At 41.0% G+C, this 16,192-nt stretch overlaps 1 protein-coding gene across 2 annotated transcripts; it reads left to right on the forward strand.

Moving 5' to 3' along the window:
• Positions 1 to 1,768: 1,768 nt before the first annotated feature.
• dmrta2 (DMRT-like family A2) lies at positions 1,769 to 13,867 on the forward strand. Of its 2 annotated transcripts, none has more exons than XM_044043692.1 (3): positions 1,769 to 1,786; positions 11,133 to 11,626; positions 12,064 to 13,867. In XM_044043692.1, exons 2-3 carry the CDS (start codon positions 11,161 to 11,163, stop codon positions 12,948 to 12,950), a joined length of 1,353 nt encoding a protein of 450 aa, XP_043899627.1. In that variant the 5' UTR covers positions 1,769 to 1,786; positions 11,133 to 11,160; the 3' UTR covers positions 12,951 to 13,867. The 2 variants fall into 2 exon arrangements, with proteins under 2 accessions (XP_043899627.1, XP_043899626.1); XM_044043691.1 differs by lacking the exon at positions 1,769 to 1,786 and adding an exon at positions 9,103 to 9,261.
• Positions 13,868 to 16,192: the final 2,325 nt, after the last annotated feature.

Raw genomic sequence — 16,192 nt, forward strand, 5'->3', positions numbered from 1 at the left:
AGATTCATTTGAATTTAGTTTTAAATGACAAGCTTCCACTTTCAAGTCAAGTCACTTTATTTGTACTCGGGTAGATTACAGACAGCACAGACTTGACAAGCATAATAATATCTTTAATAAAAAACATAAGTAAAAGAGTGAGATAAAAGATCACCTATCTCATATATCATGCGTTTATTTAAAACAAGGTCCTAAAATCTTCTTTAAGATCATCCATCTGCTAATGTAAGGTACGCTTGTGCGTCAAAACCTGGGGCTGCTCATGTTAGTGAATTACACAAGTGTGCTCGAGTGTGATTGTGCGCTTGTCAGTTTCTCAGTTGCCGTCTTGTTTCTCACGCAAGGAATGAGTCGGTGTAACGTGCTCAGTCAGCCACACTTCCCCAGGTTTGACCTGACAGGCAATGTTGCTTAAGGCGCTGTGTGTGAGTAGATGAGACAGAAACACTGCATGACACATCCTCTGAGCATCTATCTCCGGTTTCTAAAAACTATTCAGACTTTTTTTTTTTGAACGGGGATGTCAAAGGTTTGTGGCAAAATTTGACTTGTAACTTTTGAAATATGAAAAATTGTTTAAAGGAACACGGAAAACAATACATTTGCTACAAAGATTTAGTCTTCATAGTAATTAGGTTCTCACGAGCCATAGAAAGACCAATTTACTAATGAGCCTGCAGCATGTGAGCTGTGATTGTGTGAATATCTCAATGAAGAAACACAAGTAATGCTCTTTTTTTTTTTATTATTTCCAAATTCACCATATTGATGTGTTGTGGCAAATTGCAGCCTTTTGAGAGACCTCCGATGGGAAAAACAAAACATAGTGCAATGTGGTCATAGCGTAGAAGATGTGTGCCTGTGGAGTCTTCTTTGGATTTTGGTCTTTTTAAATGAATATAAATTCCCCTTTAATATGTAATCAACAATGGATCAATGCAGTAGGTTGATCAATGCAGCTTGGTTTGCACAGTTGGGTTCAGCTCAGCCCAAGGCTTTGTACTGATCACTGGCCCAGAGGTTTGGAAATCCTGTTCTGGAGGACCTACGGGCCTCCTGTGACTACATTCAGGCAACCTTACAGGTCTCGAAAGGCATGTTAACACTTAACCAAAGTGTTTACACTATTCTTATAACAGGCCAGCAAGAGTACAAGGGGAAAACAGTTCAGCAGCTGGACAAACCTTTTGACGCAGCCTATAGGTGTTCAGTCAGGCAGGCTAATCTCCACCACTTTAATATGAAGGCTGAGCAGGACTCCTGCACTTGACCAATTACTGCTGACAGCGCTGAGTCTCAAAGACTCAGACACGGTCATCCACAATCCAGAGGAGTCAATAAGATGAGGGTCCCCTGCTGCACAGATATTCCTGTAGGGTGGCTTCATATGATTTGTCAAAAGATGGTCTCTGTGGTGGATGAAAGTGTGATAAACTTGCACTTTTACAGTAAGTCATTACTTATCTCCATCTTTACCAAAGACGGTAAGAGTAAACACTCATGTTTCTACGTATTAGTCCATAAAGGTTCATTCTGGCTCACAAAAGTATTCTACATTTCCTTTTCTTGGCTAGTGTAAGTTTGTTCACCTTCACAGTTTTGACTGCACTCCCTGCAATCTTCCGCAGACGTGTCACGTGATGTCTTTGTGACCTCCGGTGTTGTAACCAGGTTGGAGCTGTATCACACCTGGAACCCCCCCCCCCACACTCCATGCCGGACATCTCAATGCCCACCAAGTGGCCGGACACCTCGCCGCTATAGGGGTTGCACCGTCGCTCCAAAGGTAAACAAACAAACACAAGACAAGAAAAGGAATGAAGTCGGAGTAGAATTTATGTTTCTAAATCAGCTTGCAGACTAGGTTTTATGAGCGGGAAAATTCACTTCTGAAACGTTTTTTTGTCGACACTTCTTATTGTTCAGTCATACTCCAACCTGTTTGCAGCTGTCTTGCATTAATAGCGCAATGTTGCTTTCGCCTTTGTTTGCCTTGACAAGAAAGGACTCACTTCCTGCGTGCGGCACGGGAATGTCACCAGGTGACACGAGATCTAAACACTGCTACACTGAGAAACTCAAAATTGTGTGAACTCATTTGACATCGGTTTGAAACTGATAAACATTTGTTAATATTTAGAAGTTATTCACTACAGTTTTTATTTATATTCTAATAATATGTTATTATTATTATTATTATTAGAGTTATTAGGTCCTAACTTGACAATGTCAGTGCCTGTGTGAAAACGACCTTTGTCTGTCTGTTTGTGTGATTGTACACATTGTACCGTATACTTGGAACAAAAGAAGGAAAAGGGGAACGTTCCCTTTCTGTGTGGATGAGGCCTTAGATGCAGGGTGCCAGTACAGTGGGGTCCAGAAAGGGTGAAAATGCTCTCAAACCTCTCCCTCACTCAGGGCGAGGGAGAGGTCGGGGCAGGCTCATGAGCTCAGTGAGCGTAAAGAACCAGGTGTGATTACGCAAAGAGACAGACAGGTGCACCTCTGCTCATCTGTCACAGTGCGTCTTCCTCCCGCACATACACATAGTGCGACTCCTCTCAGGTGTGAGATTACAGTTTGTAACACGCAGCGTTTTGCTTTAAGTGTGCACAGGCATGCTCTTTTGTGCTGCTGCAGCTGATCATGGTGAGAGGGTCGGAAATGTCAGCCACACTCAGTGAAGTTTCTCTCTCATACCTGACCAAACTTTAATTGTTGTTATTAAGTTTTTAACTGAGAGGAAGAAGAATGACAGAGGGATAGACACATTCAGGCGTCTGCACAGAAGGAAGAATATTTGATTTATCCGCATGAATTATTAGAAATGACTCGTGAGCATCTTCGCGATCTCTATTCAAGTGAAACTGATTAAGTGTCCTCCTGATTCCTCTTACTGGATTAACAGAAAAATAATTGGCAACTACTTTAATAACCAGTTAATAGTTGTAGCCATTTGTCAAACAGAAAAAACAAATATTCTCTGGTTTTGCTGTTTTCTTTTTTTGTAAATGAACCTCTTTAAGTTTTGGACTTGTTAATATTTTAGCTCAGAATTTAAATGTATTACAAGAAGAAAACTATGGACTCCATTTCAACGTTTTATCTTGAACTCACATTTATTCTAAAGAACTGAGCTTGCTTTTTTTTCTCTTTTGTCCACGTAAACTCAACACAGTTTCATTTATTTGCAGTGGAAATGGTGTCAAACGTCAAAGTCACTATGACTTTCAGATCCGGTCGCAAAAAAATATCCTTTTGAGATTCTGTGGTGTGAATCACACAAAATTATGTTCTTTAATGTGCAGTGTCAGTATTCAGACGGCCCTTTACACACAATAGGTAACTTTAAATATCCATATAATTTTAAGTTTTAGTTGAGGATGTGTATTTGGTCTTATAATCATCATCATCAGAATCGTAGACCTCATTAACTGAGAAAAACACCTCCTTTTATACATATCAGACCAAATCATGACATTTAAAGGGGCTGTATGTAAGAACTTCAGTTTAAAACAGACCCTGTAAATCGCCTTCAACTGAATATAATCAAAATAATGTTAGTTACAGCCACTGAACACACAAAAGATAACTTCAAATATTTACTACAAGACATCTTTGACTTGTTAGTCAATCTTTGGTTGGATGTCTTCATCAGTGTCAGCAGCCGTTAGATGTGACACAGGGGGGAAGACGAGGTGTCTCGTGTGGTAATGAGATTACTCTGTCGGCTTCCAGGGACACAAATTCAGTGGTGGCAACATCAGGTTTCTGTCGTGATCCTCTGTGCGACAAAGGAGGAAAGCGTCTGTGATGTTTAACCAGCTCCACCGGGGTCAAGAATGCAGGGGACAAAAATTCCTGATACTCGTCGTCTTCCCCTCCCTCCTTTTGAAGTGGGACCCACTGAGATCTCAGAGCGCGGCGGCTCCCTGAATCACAGGATCTCCCCTTGTGTCCCAGACTGGCCTAACCTAGAGGGTCACCCCGAGTTTACTTTCTCAGACGCTGGCTCTGCCCAAAGAAACAGAATCTGTGCAGCTTAAACTGTTGGATGGACACAAAGGGAGGGTCATCTCTGCCTCGCTGTCTCTTTCTGCTCACAGCTCCGTTTGTTAATGACACAATAGACGTGGAAAGACTTTGATTTTTATCTTGGAAAAAACAAAACACACATTCTCCTCGCAACCATGTTACTAATCTGATTTAAAGACATATAAAGCTCTAAATGCTTCAAAGGCTGGAACCGTATCATGCTTTTTCTTATTCTAGCATCCTTAATGAAAGGCCTATTATTCAGCTGCTGTTTTGGTGAAGCAGAAAATATATAGGTCTAATTTAAACAATTAAGATATAATTAGGTGGGAGAAAATGCACAATGCAAAGGGGATTCAACAAGTAGGTAATCTGATTTTATAATTGGCCTCCTTATCGTCTCAGTACTTGCTACTGTCACTGTTTTCTCTTAATATGTAAACCCAGCACATACAGTGAAGCCTATATGGAGCGCAGCACATGACACTTTTATTGTTTCATCTCACTGATGAGAGACATGAAGTCACCGCTGCAGCACATCTGCAGATTATCACTTAAACTGTTGCTAAAAGAGAAAAATAGTCAGGACTCACTGTTCTTTTTTCTTTCTTTTTTTTTAAACTTTGTTAAAAAATAAATAAATATGACCTTGTTAAAACAAAAATCAAAAAATAAGAAAGGAAATTATTATTATTATTAGTTTTAATAATTGCAAAGAGAGTTTATCTTGTAGTTTCTCATTGTTTACTTGCATGAAAGACCCAAAAGACTGCATTTATTTCGTTTTGTTGTTGATATAAGAACAATGTTGTTGCTTCAGGGAGAGTTTATGTGGGCGTAGCATTAAAATATAAGTAATTAAAAATATATACAACACTTCCTGTGCTGTGTTCATGAGAGAAGATTCTAGTTTTATTCACCTGTGTCCATTTGAATGTATTCAATATTATACAGAATTATAAGCATGTATTGGCGTTGACGCTTTCCAGGGGGTATATATTTATAACAGAGACTCAGTGGCACGCGTCTCTCTGAAGATAATGTTTGATGCACGAAAGACAGAATTTTAAACAAATAGAATCTATAATCATAAAACAACCACAGTAATGTACTAATACAACACGTTTACATTTGACCTCTGCATTTGATTTTAATTAAATTATAATAACGAAATACGATTATATACATACATACGTATATGTATATAAATATATACATACATACTGGTATGTGGATTAAGGTCGGCATGGAATAAAGTAATAAATGGGCCAGTGGGGTCTTGAATGGGTGCAGTGGCGTGAAGGGGAGTAATTACAGCTTCATATTAATTGTGTTTTTTTTTTTTTTCTGAGAAACACACACACACACACACACACACACTGCAGCGAAGCTAGGATCTAGGAGGACCGCGTCTTTGTGCGGAACACTTCAAGTTTCAAAAACAAGGCCAATTGAAGCGGCGCAGCTCAAAGCCGGCGCCATTGTAGGCGAACACATTGAGTTTTGATTGGGGACAATGGTGTTTCTCAAATTTCTAGCAAAAAGAAAGCCATACTCCATCTGTGATCTCAATGAGCGGCTATTCATGAGCTTCCTTCTTTTCTGCGCCATTCGTTGGTGGAGAAAGGAGGCAGATGTGGAGGGATAGAGCAGGGGAGAGTGCATTTTAATTGGCTGCAGTGTGTAGGTCTCTCTCTCTCTCTCTCTCCCTCCCTCCCTCCCTCTCTCTCTCTCTCTCTCTCACACACACACACATGGGTGTTATATGCCGCTATAGGCCTTGCAGAAAGAGCCCAATAATCTCGCTGTGTTGATGAATACTTGTAGCCCATTCATTAAACAAAGATAATCCCTGCCAAACTAGCTCGAGGGCATAAAATGAGAGAGAGAGTGTGTGTGTGTGTGTGTGTGTGTGTGTATGTGTGTGTGAGTGTGAGAGAGAGCGCTGGCCATCAGTTCTGGCAGAGAGGAACCCTTCAAATATTCATACGCCATGGCAGAGGGTTATCCCCCATTTACCAATAAGTGTTATTCTAGCGGTTGAGGGGGTGATAAAGCCGGAGGGGGTTTGGAGGGGGTCATCCTCTCCCTTCCTCTCCCTTCCTCTCTTTCAGCTCAAGTGCCTCTTCAGCTCAAATGTAGCCTCTATATGTATGTTTGACCTTTGCATGTGAGGCTGCGAGCTCACACTTTCCATTCACTTGATTCTCCACCACTGCTGCAGGGGAATGTTCACTACAACACTTCAAATCGATGCAAGTGATTTCACTCGCTGCTACACTATTGCACCTTCTTTCATTGCACTTCACGTCAAACATATCGATGGATAATTCGAGATGAAATGAGCGTTCGGTACATGACGTTCCTTCAGTGCTGCTCACAATGATGCAACGATAGTAAATGATGATTGAAAAATGTTCTGTCTGATGACTTGTAACGTAACAGTATTATTGTAGTAATATTCATTTTAGTCACTTAAACTGAAAAATACAGTCATTTTACTTATATATTGTACACATTAAGCCCAATTGAATGTGCACTGTTGCCTTTTAAAGTGCATTATTATTGTTTTACTCAGTGTTATTATTATATATTATTATAACTAATCATCACCAACAAACCGATGTTTTGAAATCCACGCGTTGTTTCCGTTTAGGAGGTGATGTCTGTCTGTCTGTTTATTTACATCATAAGTGGAAAAGTAAAGGTCAGATTTGGATGGAATTTTCTTGGAATGTAGATTATGACTCACTGGAGGAGACGAAACTGAGCGGCCTTATTGGCGCAGGTTTGCGCTCTCCGAGTGCTTTCTCTTTGGTTCTCTCTCTGCAAATCTCACTCCTCGTCCTTATTTAAAACACATTTATTGCGTGATTAAGAGTTTACACGCTTCCTTTGTGCGTGTGCGTGTACAGCGGGTTATAAACCATGCGCAGCGGTGAGTCCAGTGTGTCCCCAGCCCTCGCTGCTCCCCCGACTCTGCCTTTAAAGGAATGCATTAAGCCTGATCCGTGTGCGCGGTGGAGCTGGTGTGAAGTGGCGCAGGTTAACAGCCTCTCGCCTGAAAAGCCCGGGCCTGTGCTCGGTGCGCCCGTCAAGCGTGTAAATACTTGAGTGAAAAACCCCCTCGCGTCTCTTTTCTCCGCGGCCTCTTGTCTAACTGCTACTCTAACCTCTGCCTCAGTGTGACAGAGCCGGCTGCTGCAGCGGGAGAGCACGGGAGGGGATCCGGGCCCATGTGGGCTGCAGGCGGGGCAGAGGCAGTGGGAGAGGCCGCTAGAAAGAAGCACCGGGGTGCAGGGGCAGCGGAAACATGCTGCTACATATGTTGGGTCAAGCATGGCCTTTGTTTTGATCTTAAAAGGGTGTTAAAAACCCACTCTCTCTGTAGCCTTTATGAAAGAAATGAAAGCAGCGCGGAGCTTCTTTTTTTTTTTTTTTGATGCACACGCCTAATGAAGTGGTAAAAAGAATGTTGGATTTTCTAAGTGCTCACAGTCACTTTTAATTGCGCGGGGGGCATTTTTAATTGGACCAGGAGGAAGAATGGCGAACTTAATCCCCCGTCATAATGCATATCTTTGAAAAATGAACATTTCGCCAACAGTGATGATAAAACAATGAGTGGACTGAAGTTTACGCGCCAGTGAAACTAAAGTCGGAACCAGAGTCGGCGTTAAATTTTAGGATTAATTCACAGGAGCCTTAACGTCCCTCTGTGGACAATAAACACGTAGCAATGGATGTTTTTATTCCTGCTACTATTTGGTGTTGTATAAAGTTCTTTGGGGTGTGGACTGTACAAAGATGGATTGATTAGTATATCTCATTACGTCACTTCAATTCACTTTCAACATGGAAACTGTGGTATTAACTCTGCACTTAACCGACTATGAACGGGGAAAATCCTGCACTTGTTTACATGTAGATGATTAATAATCATACTCAATTGTTTAACAAATTACTGCATATAAATGTCTATTCCAGTGGGGGCCGCGGGCCACATGTGGCCCAAAAGCAACATCTTAGAGGCCCAGCCAGTCATGGTCCCTACATAAATTCCTACAGTAGCACTGACCATGCATGGGTCATATGTGACACATATTTATTTTAATTCAAACTATGTTGATGTTGTGCACCTTTTTGATTTTATGCACTTTGAGTTGCACCATGCTGTTAAATATGACTAACTAATTTACTAAAACTAATACACTTTGTGGTGTACCACGGACAGAATGAGCAAAACAATTTTATTTCAAAGTGAAAAACATTATTGCAACTACCACAGAGTGTGTTCACGTACAGTTATTTTATTGTTTTTATGCAATTTGCATTGGTTTTCAATTTTAAATTTGGTTTGAAAATGTGGCCCAGCTGAGCTTGTAATTGAATAATAGCCCTGGCATACAACTTAACTGTTTTTGGTGCATTATTTCACACCTTTAATTAAACATTAGCCATTGGTGACATACACATATATTTTAAAATTTAAATAAATACATGTGCCTGGTCACATAGAGCAACGGGGGCAGATGCTTGAGCACCACCTGGGGTCTGTATGTGCACTATGTGCAACTATAAACAAAGTACCTTGTCCTTTGTTGTGCACATGTGCAGCTTCTCGCCTTATTTCTGCTCTTACAATGACTTAATTTGGGAGGAAACACTGAATCTACATAAAGACATTTCTCCACCATCACACTATAATGGCACCTAAAGTGATAATATACTGAGGAACGACAGGCTGCAGGTGAACAGCACGGCCCTGCCTGTAGTCTGCCTCTGCAGTTTGCAACTATCGCTTTACCAAACAGGCGAGTTCCATCCGCCCATGCACATAATTACTTTGAATGTCAAAAAGATGTAGTTTTAATATCGTATCCATTAGCCTGTTGGCGAGGTAATTAAGGTGCAGATGACAGCGGCGAGGGAAACAGATGGCATTTGCTTACAGTGATTCAGAAAGTAAACAATAAGGCTGGTGAGGGGGAAAGAGAGAGAGGGAGAGAGAGAGGGAGAGAGAGAGAGAGAGAGAGCGAGAGATGCACATGCACGCACCGAGCAGCCATTTCATTCCTTTCTCCAGCAGCTCCAATAGACTATTATTGTTGATCTTTCTTTTAGTTGTTGTTTTTCAGGGGACAGTTGTTTATTTAAAACAGATACACATTTTTTAAAGGGATTTAAATAAAGCTGCATGATTTCTCTGCTGCACTGGGTGAACAGGTGAGAAAGCAGGTGTTTGGAGCGCGCGCGCGCTGTCCTTTTGTAGCTCTGCATGTGAGCGAGCCCTCACTGTTATGGTTAGTCTTTTTAATAAAAGCGACGGCAGGAAGAGTCGCCGCTCACTTTTCTAAAAAAAACGGAGGAGAAAACCAATGTAAACCCCCCTTCAATCCTAAAATGTTAAAAAAAATGTTATTTGTTTATATAAGGATATGGTATTTTAATTAGACATCATTGTTATTATTATTGTTATGTTAACAATTCGTTGCATTAAGCATTTAAGGATTATTTTAAACGTTTGTTTCTATGCTTCCCTACAGAAAAAAATAATGTTGCTGATTTGAAAATGTAAATTGCACAATAATGTTAATAATTAATAATCAACAATAGCCTTTATTGAAAAATATGTTCAATTCAATAATTACAATTATAATAATGAAGTGAAATAATTTGCTGTAATGATGCACAGACGCGGATCACATGTGTCACGAGTCACGACACGGAGAGTTGCATTGATCAGAGGAAATAAATAATTTTAGCAGAAATAACAGCATAAAATATCGAGTGAATAGTCGTTTTTATATTTTTTCTTTAAAATGTCTTTAAATTAATTTACATCACATTTTTGACATTTTAAAAATAAATATACTTGAAAAACTAAGTCAAGGCAAACGAAAATTGTGCTCTGGCACGCGCGTTTAATTCACCACTCCACGAATTCACTGTTTCATTGCGTGAGTTAATCGCTAAGTTGTAAATTGCAATAAACCGTATTTAAAAAAAAAAATTGCAACGAGATTTCGTTACATGTGACGACCATAAGACGAGATCATGAATAATTTGGACACCAGTGTTCCTGTAAACTGCGCGTGCAAGTTCTTTACCCACTTATCTGCGGTCAATAAAAACCTGCTGCAAATAACGAAAAAAGAAATTCTCATAGAAAAGCAAATTTAGCCTCTTGTTGAATCCATGAAGTAAATGATAGATTACTTACCCTCCATGATGACGAGACTACACGCATCAGCTGCGTTTGGGAGAGAAATAAAGTCTCAAATTCATTACTACATAAACGTAGTAATTACTTGCATAAACGTATAATATTTGTTAGGATATAATGAAATCAAAGTGGGCGTTGGTAATGATACAAATTGTCCTTCATGTATAAGGGTAATTAGTTTGGCCACATGCCCATTCTCTATTCTACGATGAAGCTGCTGCACCTCAGAATATCACGGGCTATTGTTGAAAACCTATAAATTTCTTTTTTTGGAAATTTACTGCATCGATTTGAGCTTTCCGGGAACTCCCTTCAGATTCTTAACACTTGATATTTGGAAAATAACTCAGGCGGACACAGTTGAAAAAAAAGAGGAAAGCCAATCAGATTGCTCCTTCCCCCTTTGGCCAATGACAGACGCCACATTGTTGTCAAATTTGTCTAATGAAAACGGAGGCAACAATAGAGGAGAGAGGGGAGCGAGGATCTGTATCCACTGACTAGATCTCAGGAGGAAGTTAGTGTCTCAGGCTGCGGTGAGTAACAACCTCGGCTCCTCCTGGACACTTTTCACTTTCTTCTGGGGGAGGAATGGTCGCACCTCTCTGCTCCTGCTCCACTCGGATTTAAAGTCGACTGTATCTGCTCTTTGTGTTTGCTTCTTTGACAGACTCAAGGACACTTTCCACCAGAGTTTCGATCATCGATCTTTTTTTTTTTCGTTTTCGCCTCGACATTATAGACTCACAGCGTTGACTTCACCTGTTGACTTCACCAGAGATGCTGAGCTGAACAGATGTGATCAACTTCAACGATTTAACACAGACAACAGAAAAAAGTTCAGAACTGTGTTGTTTTCTCCTTCATATAGTTCAGTGACACCAGTGAGAATCACAGGCATGGATCTGAGACCGGAGCTCCCCACGGTCTCCTCTGCCTCTCAAGTCCACGCAGGAGCGGCTGCAGCAGCTGCGGCGGCGGCGGCATCCATCCCGGTGTCCATGGCCGGGAGCCTGCTGCGCGGCCCTCCGCTGCTTCTTCGCGCCGCGGACAAGTACCCGCGCACCCCGAAGTGCGCCCGCTGCAGGAACCACGGCGTCGTGTCCGCGCTCAAGGGCCACAAGCGCTACTGCCGTTGGAAGGACTGCATGTGCGCCAAGTGCACCCTGATCGCGGAGCGGCAGCGGGTGATGGCGGCGCAGGTGGCACTGCGGCGGCAACAGGCGCAGGAGGAGAACGAAGCCCGGGAGCTGCAGCTGCTCTACGGCACCGCGGAGGGACTCGCTCTGGCCGCCGCCAACGGCATCATCCCCCCGCGTCCGAACTACGAGGTGTTTGGTTCTGTGAGCAGCGAGAGCAACTCAGGTGAGAGAGCAGTGCACAGAGAAGTTCACCTTTGCGCATAAACAACATTCAAGCACACAAGTGCAACAAAAGTCTTTTCTGACCTCTGTGTCATATTAATATTGTAATATTGACTGAGAAGCGTGACAGATGTTGATAGTTTAATAATAACAATACTCGCTCATAATCATAATCATAATAATAGTAGTAATAATAACAATAACAAAAGTATAATAATGATAATAAGTGTCCACATATTTGTCTTCACAATTTATAACCAACGTATATTGATATTGAAATACTTCTTGCAGATGTTTTTGGTTGCTATGGCAGCTCTGTAGCGCTTTCCTGAGGGCAGTCCATCATTATTATTATTATTATTTATAATATAAATATAATGTTTATAACTTTGTGATGATACATTACTCAAACTGCGATTCCTCTGCTTCTATGAACAGATTCAAGTATCCAGAAGTACGAGCTGTTTCCAAAGAGCCAGCACTCCGGCTCTGCCACGCCACAGCAGTCTGTGGGGAAACCGACATCCACTGAGAGCGACTCGGCCCCGGGCATATCTTCTCCTGACGGTCGACATGGAGGCTCGGGTTCGGAGAACGGAGACAGCGAGTCTTTCATCAACTCGCCGGTGTCCAAGCCTTTGAAGGACGGAGAGGAGACTCCCGGCTCGGTCAGCTCTCTGGGCTCTGACTCCGGCTCCGAGACCGACAAAGACGACCAGGAACCTTCTCCTTCCTCTGCGGCCTCCCGGCACATGAACGCCATCGATATCCTGACCCGGGTTTTCCCCAGCCACAAGCGGAGCGTCCTGGAGCTGGTCCTGCAGGGATGTGGTAAAGACGTGGTTCAGGCCATAGAGCAGATCCTCAACAACAGCGACACACATGGGGCCAACAAAAGCGGGTCGGAGGAGACGTGGACGGCGGAGAGGATGCTCCAAAACGCCCAACAACCACCGCCGTCCTCCACGTCCACAGCCGCACCAACAAGGCCCATGTTACCGGGAGCCATGACGCTGAGTAACCGCTCTGCCTTCTCGCCTCTCCAACCGAACTCCCCGCACTTCGGCACCGACCCAAGCACCTATCCTCTGGGTACACACCTGGGACTGAACCCGCTGCGGCTGGCCTACTCTGCCCACAGCCGGGGACTGGCTTTCATGACGCCCTACTCCACCACCGGCCTGATGCCCACTCTGGGCTTCAGACCCCCGATGGACTACGCCTTTAGTGACCTGATCAGGGACAGGACAATGTTACACAAAGAGCAGGGCTATGCCGGCGGCCTGTACGGGCCTTTGGTCAACAACACGCCGGACAAGCAGTGAGGCTGCTGGACTGACCACACACACACATCCCGCTGTATTTGTAGCCACAAGTGTTGAATGTTCTGGCTTAAAATCTTGTGATGTGTTTGGGCTACAGATTTTTACTGTAAATTATAGGATTATCTGACTTGTAGTCAAATGGTGAGAGCGGGAAAGACTCAACTCACTTATGTGCAAGTTTTAAAAGTGATTTTATTTGTTAGAAGACAAAACGTTTGGGAGACATTCCTAACTGTATAAGTCTGATCATTATATTCCACCAATAAAATAACATGACATTGAAAAGATATTTATAGACTACTCAGTAAATGGTGACCAAACTGGGGGAAATGTAAAACCCAGATGCACAAAATACTTAAATTATAGATGATTTCGTCGTCGTCGATTTCACTGTCAGCTCTGCTGGATGTAAAAGAAATGGAAGATACGTAGAAATAATTTACTAGACTTATTAATACGAGATTTCTTTTTCTTTTAAATAAGCCCAACAAAAATTTCATCTGATTGTAACTGCGATCAAAATATGACTTTGATTTTTTTTTAAAATATGCATTACAGTCTCTCTCACACATATGGAATAATACAATTAAGTTATTAAAACCTGTAGTTTACATATGTTAACCCTGTTCCCCCCGCTGTAAAAGTTGAACTAATGTTTTGTAAATGACAAGTCTTTTTCTTTTTGTTTCATTTCACTTATCTCGCATTGTTTAGTTTCATTACTGCTTGTATTATATATCGCATTTGGTAACGATGAGATGATGCTATGCTATATTTGACTTTTCATTTATCTTTGTTAGTCAGCTCAAACATTTTTGTGACAACGTGCTGGGTCAAGTCAGTTCCTCTTCAGATGTTACAAGCTGTGCTGTCACATTGTATGAATATGCTGGAAATAAATGTTATTTTAAAGAAAACTGCTCGAAACGTTTATCTGTAGTTACTAAGCACTGGAACCGAGGAAGAACTAAGATGAGAGTAAAATGCTTTTTAGGCAGATAGATAGATAGACAGACAGACAGATAGATAGATAGATAGATAGATAGATAGATAGACAGACAGACAGACAGACAGACAGACAGACAGATAGATAAAACAAGCTCTAACTTAACCATGAGGACAACTGGTCCTGACAAGGTCAATGTTTATGTCAGAAAAGGTCATATAGAGGTATACACACACACACACACACACACACACACACACACACACTTTCATAAAGTGTGTTTGTTTGGGCACTAAAACCTTTCAAAAAGAACTGTCCGTGTGGGATTTGTCAGCAGAATGGAGCAGATTTATTTAAAGACTGGACAGACACAAAGAGGCACAACATGTCCTCCCCATTCACGCCTGATAACCAGGATAATACAATATTTGGTAAGACTTTACAATGCAGTGCAGCGACAACATTTTAATAGTATATTGTAATTATCATAACCAACTACTGCATGGATATTACTTTGGAAATAACATGGACAAACTGTAATATTATCTCTTTATTGTCCCACTATAATTACCAAACTGGAAATGACATTAAATATAAAACAGAATTACCACAATGTTACTTTCCTATTACAAAATGATTACCATTCTATTGCCACACAGTTACCCAGTGTTTTCAAACCAGTCAGCAGGCCTCAATCAGCTTATGATCATCTGATTATTAGTTGGCACATCCACTTTTTCACAACATGCTTATTCGATTAAGACTTTATTATTAAAATAAATAAATGGTACTGTGTACAAAAAAGTCCTTTTCATCGTAAAAAGTAAAAAAAACCCTGCAACATAAAAGACATCATGAAAATTTGAGTCATGAAACAGTTTGAAATGGAGCTCTTTCATATCAGTGAGAAAGAAAATGAAAACTACCCATGAAATTCAAGATCAGCTCGACTTATAATAATAATAATAATAATAATAATAATAATAATATATAATCATACAGCTAATAATAGAACATGCTGGAATTAACACGTTTTGCAAATATTCACAGTTTGCAGAGTTGCAAAGATAATGATTAAACATGTTATGGGGTAGAAATATTTCCTATCCAAGTAATTCAACGATAGTACTAAAAAACAAACAAACAAACACACAAACAAACACACAAAAAAAATCAGATTATTCTTTCATGATTTGTGAGTCTGCGGCTGGTGATAATAAAACAGGTTTACAGATGATGCTGTGGACTGAACCTCTGCTGACACTCTCACCGCTCGCTGACATCAGAGCATTTACAAAGAGCAATGCTGCCACCTGCAGGTCAAAGAACGTAAGCACCACTCAGTTTAATTTAAAACGCAATCAGATAGATAGATAGACAGACAGACAGATGGATACATAGATAACCATACAACACTTTAAAATGTTCTCCATACCGTTTAACTGTTGTAAAATCAGTTGAACGTGGAAGCTGTTTCTAGTCATAACGCCTAAAAATAATAATACATTTTATTTTTAAGCACCTTTCTAACTCGCAACTTTATTAAATCAGAAGATAAATCAAACCCACAGAAGTTAAGATACAATTAAACAGACACATTACATTTTATTTTTACAGTGGTTCGATTCACTCCCTTTCTTTCCTGTTGTTAGAATAAAGTATTTTATTTGATTAGATTTTGACTCCATATTATTTCCTGTGATCGCTCCTGGTACCTGTAGCTTCCTTCCTGTTTAGTTCCCGCCTCCGCCTCTGTGATTACCTCCTCCGCCCTAATTCGTTGCACCTGTGTCTCCTCATCAACCACACCTGGGTGAAATCCTTTTAAGTCTCGTGTTTGGTCCTCTTCGTCTTCGTTTTCCTGTTGTTGTGTAACTTCCTGCTCTGCTGTTTACATGGGCACCAGCCTGTCACCGCATCAGCCTGTAAGTCTGTTTTATTTTATATATATATATATATATATATACGTTATAAATGCACTGTTCACACACGTTCCAAATGGAACTTGGGCCCAGAAATCATTGCACTGAAACAACTCAGAATGTGGCGTGTAACACAGACAGCACCACGAGATGGCGCGCTTGTCTAACAAATGGTGTCTACAAAATGTTAGCATGTGAGTGAACAGCTCACATGAGTGAATGAAATGGTCATCATCGTTTAAACTCCTAATGTATATCAATATCTGTGCAGTTTGTGTCATTTATTTAAAACCGCTGCTTTAGTATTTATATTTGTTTTGTTTTGGGTTACACACAGTTTGTTAAAAGTCTGAAGGATGGGACTTGTGCACAGC

The sequence above is a fragment of the Solea senegalensis genome, linkage group LG14 (genome assembly GCF_019176455.1).
Source record: "Solea senegalensis isolate Sse05_10M linkage group LG14, IFAPA_SoseM_1, whole genome shotgun sequence".
NCBI classification, from domain to species: domain Eukaryota; kingdom Metazoa; phylum Chordata; class Actinopteri; order Pleuronectiformes; family Soleidae; genus Solea; species Solea senegalensis.

What these genes read in the sequence shown, in the direction of transcription:
- dmrta2 (XM_044043691.1), top strand. Translation starts at nt 9,233, where the DNA reads ATGATTTCTCTGCTGCACTGGGTGAACAG. An exon ending in CTGCTGCACTGGGTGAACAG is followed by an intron (nt 9,262 to 11,132) that starts GTGAGAAAGCAG and finishes TCCTTCATATAG; the next exon opens with TTCAGTGACACCAGTGAGAA. An exon ending in GAGCAGCGAGAGCAACTCAG is followed by an intron (nt 11,627 to 12,063) that starts GTGAGAGAGCAG and finishes TTCTATGAACAG; the next exon opens with ATTCAAGTATCCAGAAGTAC.